General features: G+C 53.4%; 2 protein-coding genes and 1 pseudogene across 2 annotated transcripts; all 3 read left to right on the plus strand.

Annotated features, from left to right (window-relative positions):
• The window catches only part of LOC137466938 (zinc finger protein 850-like), a 466,234-nt pseudogene that overhangs the window by 381,521 nt on the left and 60,809 nt on the right, over positions 1 to 23,904 (plus strand).
• Positions 12,614 to 16,722, plus strand: LOC137466944 (hydrocephalus-inducing protein homolog). Its single transcript, XM_068178542.1, has 4 exons — positions 12,614 to 12,778; positions 14,195 to 14,394; positions 14,502 to 14,620; positions 15,938 to 16,722. Exons 1-4 carry the CDS (start codon positions 12,629 to 12,631, stop codon positions 16,150 to 16,152), a joined length of 684 nt encoding a protein of 227 aa, XP_068034643.1. The 5' UTR covers positions 12,614 to 12,628; the 3' UTR covers positions 16,153 to 16,722.
• On the plus strand, positions 18,557 to 23,126 carry LOC137466972 (hydrocephalus-inducing protein-like). The gene is made up of 5 exons (XM_068178563.1): positions 18,557 to 18,588; positions 18,991 to 19,183; positions 20,263 to 20,362; positions 21,536 to 21,654; positions 22,840 to 23,126. Exons 1-5 carry the CDS (start codon positions 18,557 to 18,559, stop codon positions 23,065 to 23,067), a joined length of 672 nt encoding a protein of 223 aa, XP_068034664.1. The 3' UTR covers positions 23,068 to 23,126.

Genomic DNA, 23,904 nt, shown 5'->3' on the forward strand with positions numbered 1-23,904 from the left:
GTCACTCTTCTCGTCACCTGCGCCCTGATACTCCCATCAGTCCTGAAAGCTCTCTGTTGCCTGGATTTTGTCATCCGTCCCTGCAGGATGCTCACATTTGTCCTGAGGAAGGTACAGTGCCATTCCATGGAGGTGGACACCCCCCAGCTGCCCGGCTGGGCTGGAGTTCTGTGGGGATGGGGTGGGACAGGGACCCCACTCTGAGGTGTTGCTACCTCTGCAGGCTGTCACCGAGAGAGAGGACGAGATGGAGGTGGACATGCAGGCTGATAGAGAGGAGGACATGGAAGTGGATGGAGAAGAGAGTGGAGACAATGCGATGGAGGTGGACATGGAGATTGATACAGAGGAGAAGATGGAAGTGGATGGAGAAGAGAGTGGAGAGGAAGAGATGGAGGTGGACATGCAGATGGATACAGAGGAGGAGATGGAAGTGGATGGAGAAGAGACTGGTGAGGAAGAGATGGAGGTAGATGTGGAAGAGGAGATGGACGTGGAAATGGAAGAGTACACTGAGGACATGGACATTGATGAAAAAGATGAGGAAGAGGCCATGATCTTGGGATGAAGACCAATACCAGCAGCAGGACAGGCATGTGGTCCCCACAGGCAGAGCGGGTCCCCTGCTGCCAGGCTGGGACTGGGCTGGGTGGTCCCTGCTCAGGGATGTGGGACCCGGTGCATTGGGTTCTGGTGGCCATCCCCAGCCTGTGCTGCGCTTGCTGGGCCAGCCTGGGGGCACATGGAAGAGCCCTCTCTGCCTGATTGGAGTGACTGTGGCTCTTGCTTTTCCTCAAGGACTGATGGAGATCCCGGGCAGAGATGCCACCCTTTTGTACATACGTTGTAGAGTTTGTTGTTGTCTTTAGGCTATAGGTTTTAGGGCTTCTTTTTGTCTTCTGTAAATACGTTTCATTGACTTTTGTTCGATATGTTCTTAGGTATATACGTTCTATAGATTGTTGTTGTTACAAATATTCTTACAATGTAAATGTGTTCTGTGTTTTCATTGCTGTTTTTCTGAAAATAAATAAGCTTTATTTTTCACACCCCAGTTCTCTTTCCATTTGCTTCAGGCACAGGTAGCATTTGCAAAGTTGTGGTTTCCGCTTGCTCCAGGTTCCCAGGGCTGGAGGTCGGTGGGGGAGCTGGCACAGCCACAACCATGTGCTCCTACCCAAACCAGGGTAAGCTGGACCACATGGTGTCGCTTAACGAGGTTTCTAGAGCAGCACACAAAAATTAGGTTCCTCCAGAACTGTTATTCCCTTTTCCTCTCAATGCCCTCGTGCTGCACGTTGGGCACCAAAATCTGTCTTTGTTTCAAAAGACAGGTGTCTGCTAAGGAAGGCAGGAGCCTTCCTGGAAATGGAAAATGTAAACCCCACTCCCTCCAAATTATTATAATTTTGAAATTAAAAGGCTCTCAGGCAAAGATATGGGAATAGGAATAGCAGCTCTTTACTAGGAAAATTAAAAAGATAACTGCAATAATACAAACAAACAAAAAACCCAAACTACTGACAGAGTCAGAATAGAACCTGACACCCTGTGGGTCAGGGTGTTGGTAGCAGCACCCCCAAACCCAGCTGGGGGAGCGGAGGTTTGGGGGGAACAACGGGAAGGGGGTGGGAGAGGGGGCACAGGGGGAGGTGGGACCCCCTGAGGCTCCCCCAGGTCCCCCCAGGCCCCATCCCAACCCCCCCAGTTCCCTCCGCAGCCCCGGCTGAGGGGGCTCAGCCCAGGAGCCGCCGTCGTTCGGGGCTCCCCACGGGAGAGCTCCCAGCTCAGAGAGGCCCCAGCAGAGGGGGGGATCTTGTCCCTCCTCGAGGGCCCTGAAGGCTCTTCAGGCCCCTCTGAAGAGGAGTTTTTCCTCTTTTTAGGGATTTTTGGGGGGACCTCACCACTCCAAGGGTGTTTTTTCCTCCCCATTTTCGGGTGTTTGTGGGGCCGCAGCCCCACACGCCCCTTTTCAGGGGTGATCATGACAGCTTTAAATGACATTTTTATAGGGGACTCACTCCAAGCCGCTGTAGGGGATGTTTTGCCCCCCAGGGTGGATTTTTGGGGTTTAAGGGCCCCTGCTCTGATCGGGTCCCACTCTAACTCCCCTTACGAGGCCAACACCACTCCCGCTGATTCCGGCAGCAGAGCCCAGGGAGGGTTGGGAGTCCCGGGAGGATTTAGGGGTACCTGGGAGGGTTTGGGGGTCCCAGGAGGGTTTGGGAATCCCGAGAGGATCTGGGGGTACCCAGGTGATGCCGATATGGCAATGGGGAGCCTGTGCTGGGTATAAATTTCATGATGAATTCCTGGGGGAGTTTTGTCTATCTCCAGGATTTTTGGGGTCCCGGTGGATTTTTAGGGGGTTCCCAGGGGGGTTTTCAGGATTCCCATAGGGGAGGATTGGGCGATCCCAGGGGGAACCCAAGGCTGGTTTGGGGTACCTGCCGGTGACAGAGATGGGGACCCCCTGACAGGTATGAACCTACTCAGGGGGATCTGGGGGGTGCTGGGAGGCCTTGTTGGGAATTTTGATGTCCTGGGAGGGTTTGGGGGGGGTGGTCTGTGTGGGGTTGTGCGGTCTTGGGGAGTTTTTGGAGGGCTCAGGGATGGTTTTGGGGTCTCGGGGAGGTCGGGGTGTCCCGGGGAGTTTGGGGGTTCTTGGGAGGGTTTGGGGGTTCCTGGGCGATGCCGGTGACAGAGCTGGGACCCCGTGCCGGGTATGAACCTTCTCACTGCGCACGGGCAGCGTCAGCGTGTTCAGGGAGATCCTGGGGGTCCCGAGGTCACCCCAAACCCTAGGGGACCCCAAATGCTCAGGGACCCCCCAAACTCCCCTCACCCCTGGATCTACTGCAGGCAGGGGGACACCAGCACCCGGCCCCCACCCCCCACCATCACAGGGGGCTGTGGAAGAAATCTGGGGGTGCACGGACAGGTCGAGGGGACCCCCAAAGTCCTGGGAAAGAGGGAACACAGGGGAACTCCCAGGAATTCCCACTGGGGGCTTAGGGGAGATCCAGGAGGAGTTTGGGCCAGCTTAATTGTGTCACTATCGTCAGGAAAGGGGACCCCAAGGGTCCCCGGTGTCCCCATTCCCAGCAAAAGGTGGGAAAACCCGGGCTGGCTGGGAATAGGGGTCCCGGGTGTTCTCGGTGTTGAGGAAAGGAGGGGCTGGGCGCTGGGAAAGGCAGGAATAGGGGTCCAGGGGGTTTCTGGGAGAAGGAAAAGGGGGCTCTGGGGGCTGGGAGAGGCGGGATGCCCGGGAAAGGGGTGCGGGGGTTGCCGGTGCCGGATAAGGGGGTGCGGGGTGGAACCCATGCCGGGAATGGGGGTGCGGGGGGATGGCGGCGCCCGGGAATGGGGGTTCGGGGGCCCCTCGGTGCTCCGGAATGGGCGACCAAAGAGTCCCGGTGCCGGGGGTCCCCCTCACCTCTCGCCGCCCCCCCGGGCCCCAGGAGCGCCCCCAGCCCCAGCGCCGGAGCCATCGCGCTGCTCCGCTGCGGCCCCGCCCCCAGAGCCGCCTCCGGCCCCGCCATTGGCGCCGCTCTTTGCTGCCCGCCAATGGCAGCCCGAGCCTCCAATGATGTCACCGGTCGCCGGGCAGATCCCGGCGGCGCAGGGCGGGAAAGGCCGGAGCGAAAGTGCCCGAGGGAGCGAGGGGACGGGGCAATTCCAGGGAATTCCCCGGGATCCCCTCCTGGCATCCCCCGGGAGCTCCTCGGCCGCGCCCTGCGGGACCCCCGGGCCGGGCCGGGCTGGGCTCAGCTCTCGGGCCCTGCGCTTCAACCGTGCCTGGAACCCGCCGGCTTCGGCCCGAAGCGGGGCAAGGCCCGCGATCCGCGGATCCATTTTTGCCTGCGGCCGCGGCTCCCGCCCCGGCGGAGCAGGAGCGGGCGCTGGGACTGCGATCCCTGACTGGCCATCCCCTTCTCTCTCTCTCGCTCTTCTGTCCCTTTCCTTGGGGCGGTCACAGGTCCCAGAGCGGCTGCAGAGCCCCGTGCCCAGGCCGGGTTTCCCAGCAAAGGGAGGCCTGGGGGTGAGGTGCCCCGGGCTGGCCGGGAATGGGGGCCCGGGGGTCCCCGGAGTCAGGGAAACGGGGGATCCAGGGGCTGCCAGAGGAGGAGAGCCGGCAAAGGGGGTGCACGGGGTGTCAAGGCAGGGTAAGGGGGTACAGGGGGTCCTGGAAATGGGGAAGGAGCTGCGGGGGGGATTCCAACGGGGTCCCGGGGGGCTCTCCAAAGCCCCTCCCAGAGGGGAGCAGGAGCTGGGGCAGGACTCTGGGGAGAGAAAAGGAGGTGACCCCGGCATGGGGGGACATGGGGGAGTCACACGCACTCCCAGGGGGGACACGACCCCCGGACCCTCCTCCCCTTGTCCCACAGGGGAGGCCGAGCCCCAGCCCAGCAGACGAAGCCCAACACGAAGCCCCCGAGCCCTGGCAGCACCTTGGGGGGCATCCGGCTGCAGCTCCAGGGGCGGGAGAGGCAGGATCTGGGAAGTGGCAGCAGCTGCTGGGAAGGGACAGGCATGGACTGGAACAGGCTGGGATGGACTGGGACACCGGGATACACCGGGACACACCGCACCCAGGACTGGGACCCACGGGGAGCAGGATCAGAGCACACTGGGACCCAGCAGGACCAGAACTGGGGCAACAGGGATCATAGTGGGACCAACTGGGAGTGACTGAGAGTGACTGGGATCATACTGGTGGAAACTGGAACCTCACTGGGCTGAGTGGATGTGACTGGGAGTACGCTGAGGTACTGTGAGTATGCTGAGGTCAACTGGGATCATACTTGGAGTGACTGGGTCTATGGTAGGGGCCACTGAGAGCAACTGGAATCATTCTGGGAGTGACCAGGATGATACTGGGATCATACTGAGGGTAACTGAAAGTGGCTGGGTATGACCTGGAGGGAACTGGGGGAACTGGTCGGTCTGGGGCTCAGGGTTGTTCTCCCCCAGGACTGCCCTGGGTCCTGCTGCCACCCCCGGCCCACAGAGCCGAGGGACAGAGGACAGGGACAGGGCACAGCCGAGGGACAGGGGCGTCTCAGTGCCAGCCGGGCAAAGGGGTAAAAGGGCGTCTCGGTTCTCAGGAATGGGAGTGCAGGGGGGTCTCAGGGTCACAGAAATGGGGGGGGGGCAGGGACGTGGAGAGGTAGAAGGGAGTTGTAGGGAGTTGCGGAAGAGGGGACAGGGGGAGCCACGCCACTCCGGCGCTTCCTGAACTCGCAGCACCCTCCTGTCCCCTCCTGTCAGGAGTTGTGCAGAGCCAGAAGGTTCCCCCGAGCCTCCTTTTGTCCAGGCTGATCCCCTTTCCCAGCTCCCTCAGCCCCTCCTGGTGTTCCAGCCAGGGCAGAATACTAGTGCTACACCAAGAGCAATGTAGAGGCCTGACACGGGTGCCTTTATCACCTCATTTTAAGCTTTCATAAATACTTAACAGAAGAACTCTTCAGAAAGCACCAAAGTCAGCAGCTCAAGTGACAATCTCCTTTGAAAATCGCTGCGGCTCGGCCCCGCCCGGCCCGGCCCCGCCCAGCCCCGACAATCGGGTGCCGTGGGCGCCTGGTAACCGGGAACGCGGCAGCGGCGGCGGCGTCTGTGACGTGCGGGGCTGCTGCGCTGCTGCGCTGCTGCGCTGCGGCACAGCTCAGGCGCCGCAGACCGCGCTCCGCTCGGGTGTGCCAGCCTGGGCTCGTGCAGGCGGCTACACTCGCCATTCGCCAGGCGAATTGTTCGCAGAGCATTGCTCTCTGTGGAGGATTTCTGAACGCGCAGAGCATTGGTCTCTGCACAGGAGTCCTGAACACGCAGAGCATTGGTCTCTGCACAGGAGTCCTGAATTTGCGGAGCATTAATCTCTGCTAGAGAGTCCTGAATTTCCTTTGAAGGTAAGGATTGACTAAAGTTGAATTTTTTTGTTTTGTCTCATCTGTGCTCTGAGGGGTAATGCCAAAGGGAAGTACAGGATGTGATAATGCCAGTCTTCTGCTGCAGCATTTCAATGGCATGCACAGCTGAGTGGATGAATGACATATGGTCTACTGATTGTGCTTTTTTTTCACTGAAGAAATGCAACATTTTCTAAATGTACTAATCTATACTTTTTTTTTTTCCTATAGTGATTGCTTAAACAGCTTAAAGGTGAATGAGTTCTGGTCAAGTTTCAGTGGGTTGTTATCATCTGGTTACTAAAATTATTAGGGAGATGCCTCTGAATTGAGGTGCAAACAAGACCATGTGCCAAAGACAGTAGTCTGGATTTTATGTAACAGTAAATGTGAGGAAGAGAGAGAGAAAGAAAGAGAATAAGGTGGGGGGGAGAGGGGGCGATGGGGGGTTGAGAAGAGGGAGGAGAAAGAGAGTGACAGAAACAGATTAAGTAAAAAATGTCACCATTCCACGGATCCCATCAGCATACCATAAAATCCTCTTCTGGTCTTCTCTGTGGTGAGGTCTTGCAAAAGGTAAGACTCCAATGGATTAATGCAGATTTGGGCAAGGTGGGACTGCCCAGGTACCTCCCTGGGGCAGGGCAAGTCTGACTCTGTCTATTGCTACTTTCAAATAATATCAAATCTTTAGCACCAGTATATCCTTGGAGTCTGCCATGAAGTGGGTTCTGGATTTTCAGATCTGTTGTGTTACTTTGCATGCCCTGCAGTCACCTGGTGCGAGGCCTCAGGAATGGGTCTGGGGGCACTTTGGAGGTCTTTGATGGGAGGTTTGTGTGCAAGCCTGGCCTCAGCAGACGAGTCTGTGGCTGTGAATTCCCCACCCTGAACCGAGACAGAGCTGATTTTCAGGACAGCTGCTGGGTTTGGCTTTGTGGTGGATAGGTTTTTCTCCTCAGCCTTGTTTACTTCTCCCCAGACCTGAGATAACCAGACAATAGTGTCACCTTTGTCTTGTTTCACGTTCCCTTAGGCAGCTTAACTCACAGTCCAAAGTTCCAGTCAGGAGGCGTTTTCAGGGAAGGCTGGGCTTGGGTGGTCGCAGCTTCTTTATACAGTTTTGTCACAATGGGCAGAAAGTCCTTCATAACAATACTTAAGCCATTAGCCATAACATTCCAGTCTCTCACAAGTGCTGTGAGGAACAGCTGAGAGAGCAGGGGTGGTTTAGCCTAAAGAAGAGGAGACCCACTCCAGCTATTTTTAAGTATTTAATATTTAAGCTACAGCTTTGTCCGTTCTAACTATTAATGTTCAGATTTTTAGCTCCAGGTTTCAGTATGATCCATCTCTGAATTGCACAACATAGCCATATAGTCCAAATAAAGTCCAACTAGAGGCCTAACAATACTAGCTACTTACACCAAACAAGCATTTAGCTACTTTCAAATACTATAAAATTTTTAGCACCAGTATAATGCCTTGAATCTGCCATGAATTGGGTTCTGGATTTTCCGAGTTCCATTGTTGCTCCTTCCAGTTTCGTTGAGGCATTGTCGCTCATCTGGGATATCCTCCCTTCAAAATGGCTTCTGGATTCCCAAAAAAGATCCAGACACCTCGTCTTTGGTCCAGGGAAATGCTGAAGTCTTTTACTGTAAGTACCCACGGGGGCTGTGTTAAGGCTGGAAACTCCCCTCGTGTCCCTCCTCTCCCTGCCCCTGTTGTCAGCAGCGCTGTGAAGCTGCAGACCCCCTCCCCACCTCTTTGTGCCCTGCTCCTGTTGGTGGGGGCTGTCCTGGTGCAGCAGGGAACGCCGTGTGTTGCCTCAGGGTCTTGCCTGGCTCTGCCACCGGAGCCAAGAGAGACCAATGTGCAGCTGAAGCCCTGAGCGTGTGTTCTGTCCCTTTCCCTTTGCCACAGCAGTTCCTCCTGTCAGGCTGGGCACTCACCTGTGCTGCTCTGACCAACCTGCCCTTGGGCACCTGGGCATGTTGAGGGGGGGGAAGAGCAAGCTCTGCCCAAAGCCTTGAGAGACACGGCTGGTCCCAGCTGGAAGAGCTTCCAAGCCAGCTGCTCTCTCTCATCGCCCGTGTGGGTGCAGATCCAGCCCTGCAGACAGCACTGGAGTCAGGGCCACAAAGGTCCCTTGGTGTCTGGAGCTCGCTTGACTGAAGATGCCCCACTGCTGAGGCTCTGTCAAGGAGATCCCTCTGTTTTCTTCTGTGCAGGGGCCTGTGAGCCCAGACAGAGAAAACAAATGCTAATTAACAGAGAGAAGGAAATCTTGGGCACATTCCTGTGCACCTCACTCTTGGTACGACGTTCCTTTCTTGCTTCTCTTGGACTCGCCCAGCAGTGCTATCTCCTCACTGTGAGTTCTCAGTGTTGTGCAGGGATGGAGTTAGGGGAGTTCTGAGAGCTCCTCCCCACTCTCTGAAAAGGTCACTGCCTCAATCCAATGAACTGAAGAGGAAACCAATGCCCAAAGAGCAGAAATCCCCAAAGATGTCACTTTTAATCCCGGAGAAGCTAATGGGACAGAGCCTTGTGGTTGGAGTATGTGTATTCCACTCTGTATTATTAATTTACTGGTGCTAAGTATTTCAGCAAGTAACTTCCAGGGCTTCCAGGACAGTCCTAGACTCTGTGATCACAAGTTGTTCACCAGTGCCACTCGTTCAAGAAAAGCCTTTCTGAACAAGCACATCTCTGAGGCTCCAGCTGGTTTATTTTTGCCTTTCAGCTGCTTCCAGCTAAGTCCCTGCGGGAGAAGTTTCTCAGCATGAAGAAGAAGGCCAGCACTGGGGGGAGTATTCTGCCCAGAACTGACAGCCCATTTCTGGACATGAGTGAGCCTGATCAAAAGGTAGCCTTTTCCTGCTCTTTTCCTTTCTGTTTGATGTGAAGTTTGAAGAGGGTGTGTGCTTGTGACAGGCTTGCCTCCAGCAAAATACCTCCGTGTCCAGGTCCTGTTGTCAGTGTAAACTGCTGGGAGTGGTGGACGGGGAGTCCTGATCTGCACTAAGCCAGCACAAATAACCTCTGCTGAAGCTGCAGTTGCTAAAACAATGGGGGGAAGGCTGGGGACACAAAGGCACAAAGTTGCCATTTGCCATTCTCCTGCTGAAGTGGCCACCTCTTGCTTTGGTGTGGTCGCCATCAAATGCTCGGGGTCACAGGATTCCCTCCAGAGTGGCAGCGTTGGCCTCTGAAGGCCGAGGACCTGCAGTAATTACTTCAGATTTAACAAAACGAATTGCACGAGTGCTTTGGGTTGGAACAATGTGTTGGACCCTGACGGGGTGTTAGATTTTGCAGGCTGCCAGATGTACAGGGGGCTCGCCCTGGGCAGAGGGGAATGGATGTGCTTTATGTGCATCAGTGCCTACGTAGAGGTGTGTTTAAAGCTGCTTTTCTGGCAGGACTGGCTCAGTACAAAGCACAGTCCAAGGGGGTAGGTGACCGAGGTGGGCTGTTGAGCAGGAAATTGGCAGCAAGAGACATGTGACACACTGGTTAAGGATTGCCCTGGAGAGGGGCGTTGGGAACACCTCAGAGAAGGGCACAGCTAAGGGACAGGGGGCTGCAGCCACTCCCATCAGCAGACTGTCTCCTGTGGAGTCACACAGGAGACCTGCTTGTGTGTCTGGAGTGACAGCAGTGTGTCTGGAGAAGGCAGACAAAGCAGGGAGAGTTTTCTCAAAGCAATGCCTCTGCTCCAGAAGCATTTGCTGTTGTTGTGTCATTCCAGACATGCCTCTACAATGGTATCATGTAAGATAGCAATAATTACAAGAAAGCACCCATTTAAAGCACATGGAAGAAGGAGATACCAACTCTCCTTTCACCCATGTTGCTGAGAAAATAACTGAACGTTACCCTCATTCAGCATTCACCTCATTTGTCTTTTTCCTAACTTCTGTGTTACTTTATTTTTGTTTTACCTCTGTTTGAAATGCACTAACTTTTAAATACAATTAAAGGGGACAAAAATAATCGAAGCAAAAGAAAACTATCTATTAGTAAAGATTCAGCTGAGGAGACATGAACACACACTCTCAGAGAAAAGGCAATCTTTCTATCCCCTTTATACCTGGCCAGGGAGGTCCCTGTCCCCTTTCCCCTTGGATGGGTACTTGGGAACTTCCATTCTGTCCAACTGCCAGCTCTTCTGTCCCCTCCCCTCTCATCCTGCTTCCTTTTGGTCAGGTCTCCAACCCCGTCCCTCCCACAGCAACACCCAGCAAACCAACCTGAACAAATCCAAACCACAAACAACACACAGAACCAACAAATTCCATTATTTCACTTAATAACCTTTTGGCTGCAGCAAAACATCACCTTATCTCTCACACCTCCTCTGGTACTGTTCTTTTCTTACTGATGTCTAAGTTCTAGATCAAAAAAGGTATTTGCAGTTGTGTGGGCCTTGGTTTCCCTGTCTCAGAGTAAAGGACATCCCAAAATCGTTTCCCATGGAGTCTGATGTAAATTTGTGGGTTTTACTTACTCCATGAGTGCTCACTCAGTGCCCCAGAGCTCTGTGACCACATGGGCACAGGGCTGTGCTTAAGGTAAGTGCTGCCTGGCATTCTGGAGAAGGAAAACTGGAGAAATACATGCCAAAAGAGCAGCTTGGCTTGAGCCTGCTCTGTGTGGCCCAGCAGCTCTTGGTCAGCTCAGAGCAGAGGTGGGTGAGCCACTGCTTGCCCAGTGTGGGCTGGGCAGACGTGCTCACCCAGGGCCTGTACTTCACTGGGGGTCAGTGTCAGGGATCCTTCATGAGCCTTCCTCCCAGCAGCTGAACCTCTCCCTGCTCTCTCTCGCCTCTCCAGGTGTCGTCAGTTCCCCTGAAGCAGAACTTGTTTCAGATTTCCCCACCAGAGGTGGTATTTCAGAACTTTGTCGCCCATGAGGTCTCTGAGATGGTGCTGTCTGTCACGAATAAGGACAAGGTAAGTGCTGGGGCGTGGAGCTTTAACACTGTGCTGGAAGAGGAGAGTGGTGTAATTCCCAGAGTGTGCAGCAAAGCAAGTTATCTGCTGCAGCACATCCACAAGAAAATGTCTCAGCACCTTTGTTCTGCAAGATGGTGGAAATCTTCCTGTGCTGGGAATTCTCCCCTGATCTTGGCCATGTGTTGATGGTATCTATCCCAAAGGAGCTGCCTTCTCTTGAAAGCTCTGGATTGATAGGAATGTTGAGGGCTGTACAGTTCTTACCTGCTCTCAAGCTTTGCCTTGAGTGTACACCACGTCCTGTGTCTCCTTGGTTCATCTTGGCTCCTCTGCCTCTCTCAGCCTGTTTGGCTCCCTTTGTGCAGCTCACAGTCAAAGCTCAGGGGCTGAGTCTTCTCCACTTTGTGCTGGAATCACTTTTCATTAATGGCACTGGCACTGCAGGAAGTGTCTTCTGAAACAGCCCTGGAATCAGGTTGATGTAGCAGAAGCAGCAGGAGGCTTCAGGTGCCACATCGGGCTCCTGCTAGGCTTCATCCAGCTCTGCTCAGGTTTTCCAAAAGCACCATGGTGCTCTGCTTTTCCTTTGGAGAACCTCAGCACATCCAAAGCCAAGTGCTCCTGGAGGTTTTTACCTTCACTTGAAGAAATTGTGATTGTTTTGCAGTTTCCCAAGAGAGTTGAGAGGGAAAAAGCTGAAAAATGTCAGCAGTTGTGTTCCGCTGTAAAGAGGAAAACTGAGACCATTTGAATTTCAGTCAGGGCAGCATTTTCTCAAATGAGCCTTGTGCCAAGAGCAGGCTGATGGCAAGAGACGGGAGGGAGTCAAAATCATCTGGTTTAGACTTTTTGAGAGCATTTTGGTGCTCAGGGGTTGATATCTGTGTGCTAGAAAATGCACATTTGCTGTGTCTGTGTTTCCCAGAGGGCAGAACCTGGCCTGCTGGCTGCAGGCAGGAATGCCCAGCAGCTCAGCTTGCCTGCACAGGCAGCAAGAACCCCTGGAGAGCCAAGATTGGCTTTTAATACTGGAACCACACTGTGAGTCATTGCTGGTCGTGTTTCTCCAGGCAGAAAATGCCTTCGAAGTCCATAGTTGGTAGGCACAGCCTGTCTGTGTTTCTGTCACTTTTGGCAAGCTGATTGCTCTCATGGTTTCATGATTCTTCCTTGCTGCTTTACTGCTCATTTAAATTCCCTTTGCCATCTCCTTGTTTTAGGGGTTGTCTTGCTGTGTTCCTTTTGCTTTTCAGGTTTGCTTTTATTCCCAGTACGGCCACAGTGTTTGGTCTCCTCTCTTGCTGGTCTGCCTGCATGACTGTATCCCCAGAACTGCCCTACCCAAACCTCATCTGCTAGAAGGGAATTTCTTCCTTCCCCCAGGATAATGTGCTGTTTTGCTTTCAGGCAGCACATTCCCCCTCTGGAACACGACTACTGCATGGCTGTGTGCAGGCAGGAGCCAGCAGGATTTTTGGCCTTGTTGAATATGCAGAGGACTTGGTTCAAGTGCTCTGTCTCCATCCTGCTGGTGCTGACCTGCTCGGCCCTTCCTTCCCACCAGGCACTGCCCTACTGCCCCAGTGCTGGCCAAAATGCTGGACCCAGACAGAAGGGATTCGAGTTCACCCTCGGGAATTATGTGCCTGTACCTCCACAGCTGAAAGTGCTTTGGAAAAGGGGTCAAGGAGGGATGTCACCAGGGCACGGACAGGTCTCCTTTCATCCTGTGTCCACAAGCAGCAAAACCATCGTTTCATGTTTTTCCTGCAGTTTCGTCGGGTGGTGAAGGTCTCCATGGAGAGCTCGCCTTACTTCCAGCTCACGTGCTCCAACAACGCGTACCGCGTCGTGCTGCCGGGCGCGTCCGCCCCTGTGCGCATCCGCTTCACCCCCGACGAGAACAAGGTGAGACTGGAGGAGCCAAGCCACAGAATTCTCTCCGAAGCCACTGTTTTCCCTGCCCTCGGTGCACCCCCACATTCCATGCTGTGAGCCTGGCTCCAGGCCGTGGGCAGGCAGCCTGCAGCCACTCACAGCCTGGCACGCGCTGTCAGGCACTGCGCCCGGGCCTGACAGGCTCTGCTGCCCCTCCCTGCACATTCCTGAGCGTTCCCAAGGGAAGAGCACGGGGAACAGTGAAAATGACAGAGGGGCGTTGATAGATCTTCCGCCATCTCTAGGTACAGTGGAAGGGATTTCAATATTGTGGAAAACACTAGAGGAACAGAGAGGTCAGAGGGCTTTCCTCCTTCCTGGCTGGCAACAGCTTCCCTGCCTCACCCTGGGCTGAAGCAAAGACAGTGCTTTTTCACACCCTGTGTTCTCCAGCCTTGCAGCTGTGCTGTCCCAGAGCACAGCTGACCATGATACAGCTGCAGGGCCAGGGCAGAGGATGTGCTGTGCCCGTGAGCCCGGCCTGGCACAGGCACACGGGGCTCTAGGTGCCCTTAGCCAGCAGGAGGTTGGTGAGCTGCAGGGGCCTTGGTCACCTCCCTGAAAGAGCTCGTGTAGGGCAGGCACAACCTGCAGGCAGAGCTGTGACCCCAGAGCCTGTGGCAGTGACACTGCTGTGGCTCCGTCTTCACGCCTGTCACTGTGGTGGCTCTGTCAACTGGCACCCGTTCCCTGCCAAAGGTGCTTTTGTGGGGAGGTTTGAACACCAGTGCTGGGGCCCTGGCAAGTCTGATCTCAGTGCTGTGATCTGGAGGCTTGTTCATACAGAAGGGTTTAGGACATGGCATGGAAGGGAGGAAGCCTTGCAGGGAAGCAAAGAGAGGCTCTTTCCAACAGCATGCTGCCACCTCTTAGCACTGTTCTTCTCCTGACGTGGTTGGAGAGGCAAAGTTAGAGGGCAGTTCTGAGCCAACTGATGTTTCTACACCAGGCCAGAGGTGCAGGAGCTTTTTGGGTGCAGCTGTTTTCTCATCTTTTTTTGCTGCTTAGAGTCACTATAACACTTTGTCCTATTCTCCAACAGTGGGAATATAGAAACCTAAAGAGGAATGTCCTGTGTTCCCTAGCTCCATGTTCCCTAGAAGGGGCTTAGGAATTATTTAACATCATTACAATTTAGAGTAAAAATTAGGGTGTCCTAGGGCTGTTCTCTGGATGACCCAAGTGACAAAAGAACTTAATGCCACTGAGATAGGTTTTGCAAAGTGCACTGGTGCCTTTAAAATGTGACATATTAGTAGAACTCAGTGTTCATTTTAGGGTGGAATAGGTAAATTGATGCCCTTGAAGGGTTATAGGAAACGGTTTTTCTTCTGCCATGGGGATGGCACTAAATGTCCCGTGCTGAGCTAGTTTCTTTTCCTGCAGGATTATTCCCACGAGCTCGTCTGCATCACTCCAAGCGAAAGGATAGTTGTGCCAATTCGGGCCATTGGTGCCCGAGCTATCCTGGACTTCCCTGAGCAGCTGGACTTCTCGGGCTGTCCGGTCAAGTGCAGCACCCAGAAGACTCTGCTGGTTCGCAATGTCGGTAACCGGGCAGCTCGTTACCAGCTGAGCACCCAGAGGTGAGGATCTGTCCTTGTGCAAAACACCTTTGGGTGATAACAGGGCTGGGAAAGAGCAACAAAAGGAACCAGAGCATTGCAGCTGCTGCTCTCTCTCTGTGTTGCAGTCCTTTCTCCGTGGTTCCGGCCATAGGAACTCTGGGCGCTGGTGACAGCATGCAGGTGACAGTGGGATTTCACCCGCTGACGACCGGTGACCATTCCGGGTCCCTGTGCTGCAGCACAGGTGAGTGCTGGGCCCTGCACGGGGCACAGGACAGTTCTCCACCGGCGCTCCCTGTGTCCCATCCCCCTCCATTCCCTCTAGAGGTCCCTCCCCTGTTCAGCTTTACCCCAAAGAAAACAGAGAACTCCCTGGTGTTTAGGGGGTTGATAAAGTGGATCCCCTCTAACAGGGCTAAGATTTTTGGACTCCTGTTTTTCTGGGAGTTGCTGAGTGGAGGAAGGAGCAACCCTGACTCTCCACGACCGTGTGGCTGTGCCTGGGTGAAATTTTATTAATTTTATTTTATTCCTGGGCAGTGCTGTATGTGAGGTGTGAGGTTTCCATCAGACTCTCTCCAATGCAAATGTGTTTCTTGCACACCTCTATCCCATATGCTGCTTCTCCACTGGCTTGTCACAGACCCTTTTGCTATGTTGCCCTTACACATATATTTAGTTTCTGCCTAATAACATTTCCAGGCCCTCGAGTTCCTGTTTGGTGACAAATCAAGACAAATTTTTCCCTGTCCCCATTTCCCAGACTGTTCATGCTATTGCAAACCTCTCACATCTATCTCCCATTTGATTTCTAGACTGAGGAATCCCATTCAGCCTTCATACAGAAGCTGCTCTGTACTTATTAATCTTTCCTTTGTCCCTTTTTTATTTAATTTGAAATGCTCCAGCTTGGTTTTTGAGATCAGAACAATATAAAATCTTTCAAGACTGATGTGGCTGTGGGTTTGGACAGGGAGATGATGATGATTTTCACGGTGTTCATTTTGTAGTGGTTTGGCATATTGCAGAGCCAGGCTGGTTGTCTTTCCTCACCTGTGTCCCCTCCTGCTGTGGGCTGTCACTTCACTTGTTCCTCTGGGCCTCCTTTTGCTGCCCACATGCCCCCAGGCGTATTTTTTTTGTCAGCAACAAGGGATCCAAGGGATCAGGAGAGACAGGAGTCTCGTGGGATGCCCAGGGAGACCCTGGGCAAGCCAGGACTGAACAGAGCTCCTCAGCGTCACCTGAAGGACTTTGATGCAGAAATCCCCGTGATCTGAGTGGGTCACCGGAGCACACTGACAAATCTCACTGCACATACTGTCACCTTGGGGCCAAATCTGCACAAACACTCTCAGAAATAAGGTGTTTAAGGAGGTGCCCAGGACATCCTCATGCCGTACACCCAGAGCTGTCAGGATGTGATAAATGTACTGATCCATGGAACTGCTCGTTCAGCTAAAAGCTGTGACACTTTCTTCTGTGACCCGTGGTTTGCTCTGTTCCTTGTGCTTCCATCAGCAACTGAGCTGAGCAAAGACTCCCCTTTGCTTTGTTCCAGGTGAAGAAAGCATCCACACAGAGCTCCACGGAGAAGCTGGAGCTGTCCGTGCTGGGTTGAGCACAAATTTTGTGGAGGTTGAGAAGACTTTCATCACCATGTCAAACCACACAACCGTGTTCATTGAAAACAGAAGTAACGTCACGGCCCACTTCCAGTGGAAGACTTTTCCTACTGAGGAAGAAGAGAATAAAGAGAAGAGGAGGTTAGTCTGACAGATGCATTTCACTGAGATACATGGCCCAAGGCTAAAACTGACGTGTGGCCTCGGGGGGGTGTTGGTGCTTTTGAATGGTTTGGGCCAAGTAAACCGTGCCTGGCACTAGGGTGTGTGTCCCTGCTGGCTTCAGGAGCTCAGCACTAGGCATTCCAGTTCCACTTAAACTCCAGCCAAGGATGGCATTTTGGGAAGGAAAGGTTGGTTGCAATGACTGGATTTCCTCAAGTTCTCATTGGGCTTTTGCCTCTCTAATCTTCTTCCTACATGAGCTGGCAACATCCTTAAACAGCTCGCCCTCTTTCCAAAGGTGATACACACTCTTTTTTCCCCTTAGTTCCTTCAGAAGCTCCTTGCCCATCCAGGCTGGTTGTCTTCCCTGCCAGCTCGCCTTTCAGCACGCAGGGACAGTCTGTTCCTGTGCCTTCAAGACTTCTTTCTTGAAGTATGTCCATCCTTCCTGGACTCCTTTGTTTTTAAGGGCTGTTTCCCAGGGTTCTCCCCAAATCAGTCTCTTGAACAGGCCGAATCTGCCCTCCAGAAGTCCAGAGTGGAAGTTTCGTTGATGCCCCTCCGTGTTTCACTGAATATTGAGAACTCTTATTATTTCACGGTCACTGTACCCCAGACAGTGGTGAACAGATGAAGTTCATTTAGTTATTAGGGAATTTCCTGGTGATATCCCGTACCTGGACCCCAGGGAGGCAGCACACTGCCCTGTGGAATGGATCCAGTCAATGTACAGGGCCCTCAGCTCCCCTTAGAAGGGAGTCACCTACTACCACTGCCCTTCTTTTCTTCTTAATTCTTGAGGCTGTGATCTGTGTGACAGACCAAGTGCAGCTGGGAGACTCTCCAGACAGAATTTTTTCTTTAGTGTCATCTGCCTGCCCCGCTGGAGCCAGGCCTCATACCTATTCTGTCAGGGCACCTGGGTAGGTGATGGGGGTCAGGACGGAATTTTATTACCTCCCCAGCAGAGACCCACTTCCATTCCCCACTGTCTCCTAGGCCTCCTCCTTCTGCCTGATCCCAAGAAGGGCTGGGCTCCTCTGGCTCCTGCTGAGCTTCTCTCAGGGTTGGACGGGTGTAACTCCACCAGTTTATTTCTGTGTCGCTCTCCCTAATGCTCCTCAGCCTTTCCACTTCTTCCTTAAGCTCTGCCACCGGGCAGAGCAGATCATTCACCTGCCCACACCACACGCAGGTGTCTTTTGCACTTCCTCTGATATTAACACCAGGCTCAGACCCTCCCTGCAGCCAGGGGCCTGGAGAGCTGCGTCCTTCCTGGGAGCTTCTGTTTGAGTTAGTACACTCCTGCTGGCAGCAGCAGCAGCAATGGCTTGTCATCATTTGTAAACCATAGCTGGGGGAAATATAAAAGAAGAAAGAAAGAAAAAAAAAAAAAAAAAGGCAAGCACCTCGCAACCAGCAAAAAGACACAAGCCACTACACAAGGAGGGTGGGTGGCTGCACCCTTTCTGCTCAGCCTGCTTGTGCAAAAACTGAAAAAACGCCGGGCCAAAACTGCCGTGGCAAGCCCCTGGTTGCTGCGGGCCAGGTCGCTTGCAGCCCCCAGAGCCATTTTAAATTGCCTGCAAAGGACCAGGAGATCGACCCTTGCCTACCTGAATGGCTGGTGAGAGGGTCCTTTAGTGCCCTGGGCTTCTTGGCTTTCCAGTGTTCTCTATCTCCTTACACAGTGTCTGACTTCCAGACAAACTCTGTGTGTTAACAAAAAACCCCATGACCCTCTCTGGCTACTTCCCTGGGCTGTTTATTTCTATTTTTTCCCACTTGCCTGCCTCAGCCTGGACCCCAGGTGATCCACTGTCCCCTCAGAACCAACTAGGTTTCCCCAAAGTAAACTTCAACCTGGTTTTGGTTTTGTGGGGTTTTTTTTGTTTGTTTGTTTTGGTTTTGTTTTGTTTTTTGTTTTTGGTTGTTTTTGTTGTTGTTTTTTGGGGTTTTTTTTCCCCAATTACATCTGTTTTCGTGCCAGTTTGTGTCCTAGACTGCCACCAGGACATTTTATTCTTCCTTACTTCCAGTCTTAGGCATGGTTGTAGCTCCAAGGCCCCTGTCCTGCTGTCAGAGCAGCTCTTGAGATCTCAGAGCAGAGAGGACTTTTTTATGAGAGGAGATAGTGCAGGACCCTTTCCCTCTCAGGACATTCTTGCTACCATGCACTGGGATGGGGCCCAAAAAGCTCTGGATTGTGAAAAGGCCTCTCCAGGAGTTTGCTGTCTCCCTCCTGCACAACAAAGTCCCTTCCCCTCTCAGAGCCTCTGCTTTCATGCATAAAACCTTGAATGTCACTGAAGGGGTGCGGTGCCTGAATTCATCCATTTCCATTGGGATGCTCCTGTGAAAGGCAGAGTAGGGAACAGGGCAGGTCCAAAATGGAAGAAACAAAGAGTGATGCTGGTAACATGTAGCTGCAACCCCGCTTCGTCTCCCCTTCCCAGGGAAGTCCTGCTCCGAGATCTTTATCTGCCTCCCCTGAGCAGCTCAGTGGTAGGAAAAGCCACTTGAAGTGGCTGGTGGATTCTCCCTCAGTTTTGGCAGAACCTTTGAGCCAGGAGGTTCTCTTGAGGGCTGCTGGCTTTGGAAACCTCTCCTGAGCTTGCAGGTGTGGAGTAAAACTACCTGCTGTGCCAGTGAGCAGCAAGTTATCCTCTGATCCGTGTGGGACCCCACGGCTTGGGGTCAGCCTTTGCTGGGGAGCTGCTGCTGCTCCTGCCCCAAGTGCTTTGCCCTCCTGCACTCACACTTCCCTCTGCAAATATGTGGCTTATTCAATTATCTGCTGGCCTTGTCTCTCCTGTGGCTGCAGGCAGTGTCGTTTTCTGGAGCCGTGGACAGACACGTGGCTGGAAAACTTAACGGAGGAGGAAAAAACAGAGAAGGAGAAGGGCTCTTGTGAAGATTACACTGCCCTCCTGAGCGACACGGTCCAGGAGGAGATAGCAAAGGTGCAAGAAGACCCCATGCTGTTCTCCGATGACATTTTTTTCATTGAGCCAGTGGTAAGTGGTAGCTGCATTTTCCTCCTCTTCCTCCTCCTCCTCCTCCTCCTCCTCCCCTTCCTCCTCCCACCCACCCGGATGCGGTCACTCGGCAGATGCTCAGCTGGCCCGATGTGCTGGGAGGAAGGATGTGGAGTTTTGGTGCAGCTGCAGAGCTCGCTGCTAAAAGCGTTTCTGCCCTGCAGGCTCAGGGCAGGGCTGGGAGCCTGACAAAGCCGAGCTCTGCTGCCAGGGCTCGAGCTCAAGGGCGCTCTGTGCGTGTCCTTGCAGTGCCCACAGGGAGCAGTTCTTGTAGGCAGGGGCTCCCCCGTGGTGCCTGGGGTTCAGCAGAGGGTGTTGGAGCTCTGCCATTTCACATACTGACCTCAGGCTTGCCATGGTTGGCTGGGAAAAGGAGGCCAAATCCAGCCCAAGGTTGATCACAGAAATGCCAATCCCCTCCTGTAACCACGCCTTGCACTATTTCTGAGTGTCCCTTCCAGTGTCCTCTGAGAGCCTGGACACAAGGGTGGAAGGTTTAAATGGGCCTTTTGAGTTCTCCTGCACACACAGACAGAAAACCTTTTCCTTTTCTGCATGTGCAAGCAAACCACCACATCCTCCCACCAACCAGAGCCCTGATTCTGAGTCCTGGCGTTGGGAGAGACAATAAATGCCTGGAGTCTTCACAGAGCAAAATCCCTTCTCATCTTGGAGTAAACCCCAGAATAATCCCCACCTCTGCTTCCTTTCAAAACAGGTTAAACAAATAGTTTTATTTCCAAGGAAGGGGATCATGGTCTCTTCCTGTGAAGAGCCACCAGTGCACAGTGGCAGTTACATCCCACTGTAGCTGACAGCAGCATGATGTGACCAAGGGCTTGTGTCAGAGCAGTAGCAATATTGTGGAGAGTGGGAGCTGATCAGCTGAGCATTGAGAGCTTCCAGCGGTGTGCTGAGCTGGGTTTGGAGTGTTTCCTTGGGCTCTTTGTGTTGTTCACTCATCACTGATGCTCTAAATAAAGGCTTGCAGGACTGTGGTTGAAAACAAGAAATGTGAAGTTTGAAGATAAATGTTTTGCTGTCCCTTTCTGATTTAGGAGGGAGAAATTGGGCCGAATTGTTCGGCCGAAATCAAGGTGACCTTCAAACCCCTAGAGGCACTGGAGTACCAAAGTGTGGCTTACTGCAGCATCTCAGGTACAGCTCCTTTCCCCTGCCTCTCTCACCCTCAGTGCAGCCACGGTGCAAGCCTGAGCCCACTGGGCTCCCCTGTAACTGCTGGGAAGAGTCCCTGGTCAGCAGGGCAGTGCTGGCACATCCCCACTGGCCCTGCAGCTCCCAGGGAGTCTCCCGTGCAAGGCCAGGGCTCAGAACAGCCGTGTGTGGGTTACTGACCCCAGAACAACCCAGGCAGTGCAGGGAGAGGTTTTCATGCCATGGCTTTGCCAGCATTCCCTCAAAGGCCAAAGAGCTACAGAGCAGAACAGCTTTAGTGAACAAGCACTAAGCCCCTCTAGAGACCACTGACCTCCAGGATGGGTCCATTTGACATGGCTCCATCATCAGGTGGTAGGAGCTGAGTTAGAAATGTGCTCCCTGACCCTGGATCACTCCCACTGCCCAGACACCGCCAGACCAGAGTGGCTGAGCCCCGCTGAGCCCTGGGTGTTTGCAGAAGGAGCACCCTTGGCCAGCACCTGCTTCTGTCCCTGGGTGGGAGTTGTCACCTTGCAGCTCAGTCTGTGGAAATAGAACACAATGCTGAGTGCCAGAAGTTGAGGACTTTGGCAACAAAGTCGTGTGCTTCTGGGCCAGGTAGTTTGGCAATTGCCAAACTCTTCATGAGCTTTGTGCCTGCACTAAATGGAATTCAGAGCTCCTCTAAGTGCATGGGAAGGAAACCTCAGAATCATAGTAAGTTCAGGATGGAATGGACCTCAAAGGCCTCTGGGCAGGGACACCTCCCACTAGGTCAGGGAGCTCCAAGCCCATCCAGCCTGGCTTTGAACACTTTCAGGGCTGGAACCTCCACAGCGCCCCTGGGGAACCTGCTCCAGTGTCTCACCACCCTCTCAAAAATTTCTTTCCATTTCTACCCGTTACTCCTTGGCCTGTCACTAGAGGACATCAGAGATGTTTGAAACTCAGCAGACTGGTGGCTAGGATTGGAAACCAGCCCAAGGAATGGGTTAGAAATTGCAAGTCAGCCGCAAGGGCTATCTCCTGAGGGAACAGAAGGGTCCATATCTTCTCCTGCAGCATCAGGAGCTGGTTGCATCCAGCTCAGAGTCAGGGACTAGCATTGAGGCAGCCTGGAAAATGCAGTGTAACGGAGGGAATTATTGTACTGAAATGGACATCTCTCCCCAGGCTGTGAGAGCAGGCTGCCCCTGCGCCTCACAGGGGAAGGCCAAGGACCCTTGGTTGAACTCAGCTGTCGTACACTGAACTTTGGGAACATTTCTGTCAACACCCCCCACGTTTATGAGGTGAGCAGCAGGGCTTGGGATGGATCCTGATGGCTCCTGGTGGGGCTGTGGAATTCCTGCCAACCTGGGCAGTTGTGAGCAGGGAATATTTGATGTTCTGCTCAGATCTGGGGCCGTCTGGAAGGTGTGTCTGTTGTTCATGAAGCCCCAGTCCCTTCTCTGGGGATCAGCTGGGAGGCTTCCTGCAGAACAACCCTTGGCATGTGAAACCAACACTAGGTCAAAAAGCTGCATGTTCAGAGGCTTTTGTGGCAGTGGCAGACACAAGGCACCTTTGTACTGGGCTGCTCAGAAGCAGCTGGAACAACCTGGCTGTGTTTGAGCTTCAGTCCACTGCAAACAGCTTCCAGTCAAGTGTCTCCTGCTTATTCCTGGAAGCCACAGGAAAGCCATCCAGCTTCCTGGCTCAGTGCTGGCCCTTGCAAAGGGCTTGGGAGTTCTTTCCCTTGCTGGCCAGTCCCTCACCACACTTCACCTTGGTGCATCTCTGACTCCAGAAAGAGAAAAGTGCTCCTGGGAATAAAGCAAAGGATTTTTCTACCTATTTGCCTCCCCCACAATAGTGTCAAGTTTGAAAAAAAAACAAACAAACAAAAAAAAAACAAACCAAAAAAAAACCAAAAAAAAGAGAGAGCAACTGAAAGAGGTGGAAAATGAGGCACTGCATCATGCCAGACATTTTCAAAAGCTTGGCTGTGGAAGGGAAAGACACGCTGAGTTTTCCTACCATAAGATGGTGCTGTCTATACATTTAGATGCTGATCCCTCATTATCAATGTATTGTTTTCATGACGTGGGAAAAGGTGAATGAGTAGATGGTACTGCTGGAGCTGTGCTGGCTGGGGCAGCAGCAGCTCTGTGGTGATTCACCACGCAGCTGCAATCACCCCACGTTGCTCTCAGGGCCAGGTCTGAATGAGCTTGGTGATGCTGACCAGAGGTGGAGTGCTCTGTGTCCATGGGAAAACCCCAGGGTTATGGACTCCACTTCTGTGGAGTTACCACGGCTTTGCATGAAAACCCAAAGGCAGAACTTGTCCTGTTGTGTTTTTTTTTGTTGCTTCTGCCATTCAGCAGCACAAAGCATCCTCTGCCTTTTCTGGGTGTGAATTGCATCATTAGACAACAACTCACCAGAAGGGAAGATTCCACATGTATTTCCATTTTGCTCTCTTGCTGCTGCAGGTGAAGCTGATTAACCAAGGAGCTATTGATGCTCCCTTCACCTATATCCCTTCAACTGCAAACGTGGGCTTCTGCTTCAAGTTTGCGCCCGAGGAAGGCATCATTGCACCTGGTGGGACCCAGACGATTCAGGTCTCCTTCAGTGCCAGCGTGCTGGGGACGTTTGAGGAAGAATTCCAGTTCAGTGTGGCTGGATCTCCTATGTCTGCGATCCTGACTATCAAGTAAGGACTCTGGGAGCTTGGTGGGCACATCTGTGGCTGTCTCTGGGACATCCCCCACCTACCTCATTTTGGGGTTGAGCAGAGCAGGTTGTGCAGGTGTTTCCTGAGGTCTTAATCTCTGCTTTGATCCTGGAATTGCCTTAGCGTGAGGATGCCTCCTGCCCTGTGTGGGTAACCTGGAGCTGGAACGACTCCTCCCTGCAGGGATCTCCCTCTGCCTTGGGCCATGGCAGGCAGTGGGATGGATCAGCTTTGGGCAGTAGCTGCTCTGGGATGTCCCCCCTGAACACCCAGCAAGGTCCCCAGGGCTTTGGAGGTGGGCCAGCCTGGGTGATTCTGCACCAGCAGCAGTGTTTGTAAAAAATCTTGTTAATAATCCATCCCAGATGGGCAGCAGCAGCCCCGCCTCACCTCTCACGGCCATGCTGTGGGGCACAAGCCGTGCTCCCAGCTCCTGTGCACAGAGTGCTCCGCTACCTCCTTTCCACAGCTGGGAAAGGGCTGATGTGGGAGACAGGGAGCTGTGCAGCAGGAGCTGTCCCAAGGACTTGGGCGTCATCCCGTGGGCTGGTGCCACGGCAAGAGATAATCCTGGCCCAGCAGAAGGGAGAAGGGCTGATAACAGGGGAGGCAGAGCTCAGTCCTCAGGACCACAGCACATGAGGGCTTGTCCCTGCTAGCCTGAGCCACGTGCTGCTAGGATAACGTAGGGTAAGCAGGAGAGCTGATGCTGGCTGCTCTGGAGCTTTGGAGCTAGGCTGCTGCTGCTGGGAGGCACTGAATCGAGGCAGCAAAGAAATCAAAGCAGTCTGCAGTGGATTACACCAATGAGATGAAGGAC

The sequence above is a fragment of the Anomalospiza imberbis genome, unplaced genomic scaffold (assembly GCF_031753505.1).
Source record: "Anomalospiza imberbis isolate Cuckoo-Finch-1a 21T00152 unplaced genomic scaffold, ASM3175350v1 scaffold_48, whole genome shotgun sequence".
Lineage (NCBI taxonomy): Eukaryota > Metazoa > Chordata > Aves > Passeriformes > Viduidae > Anomalospiza > Anomalospiza imberbis.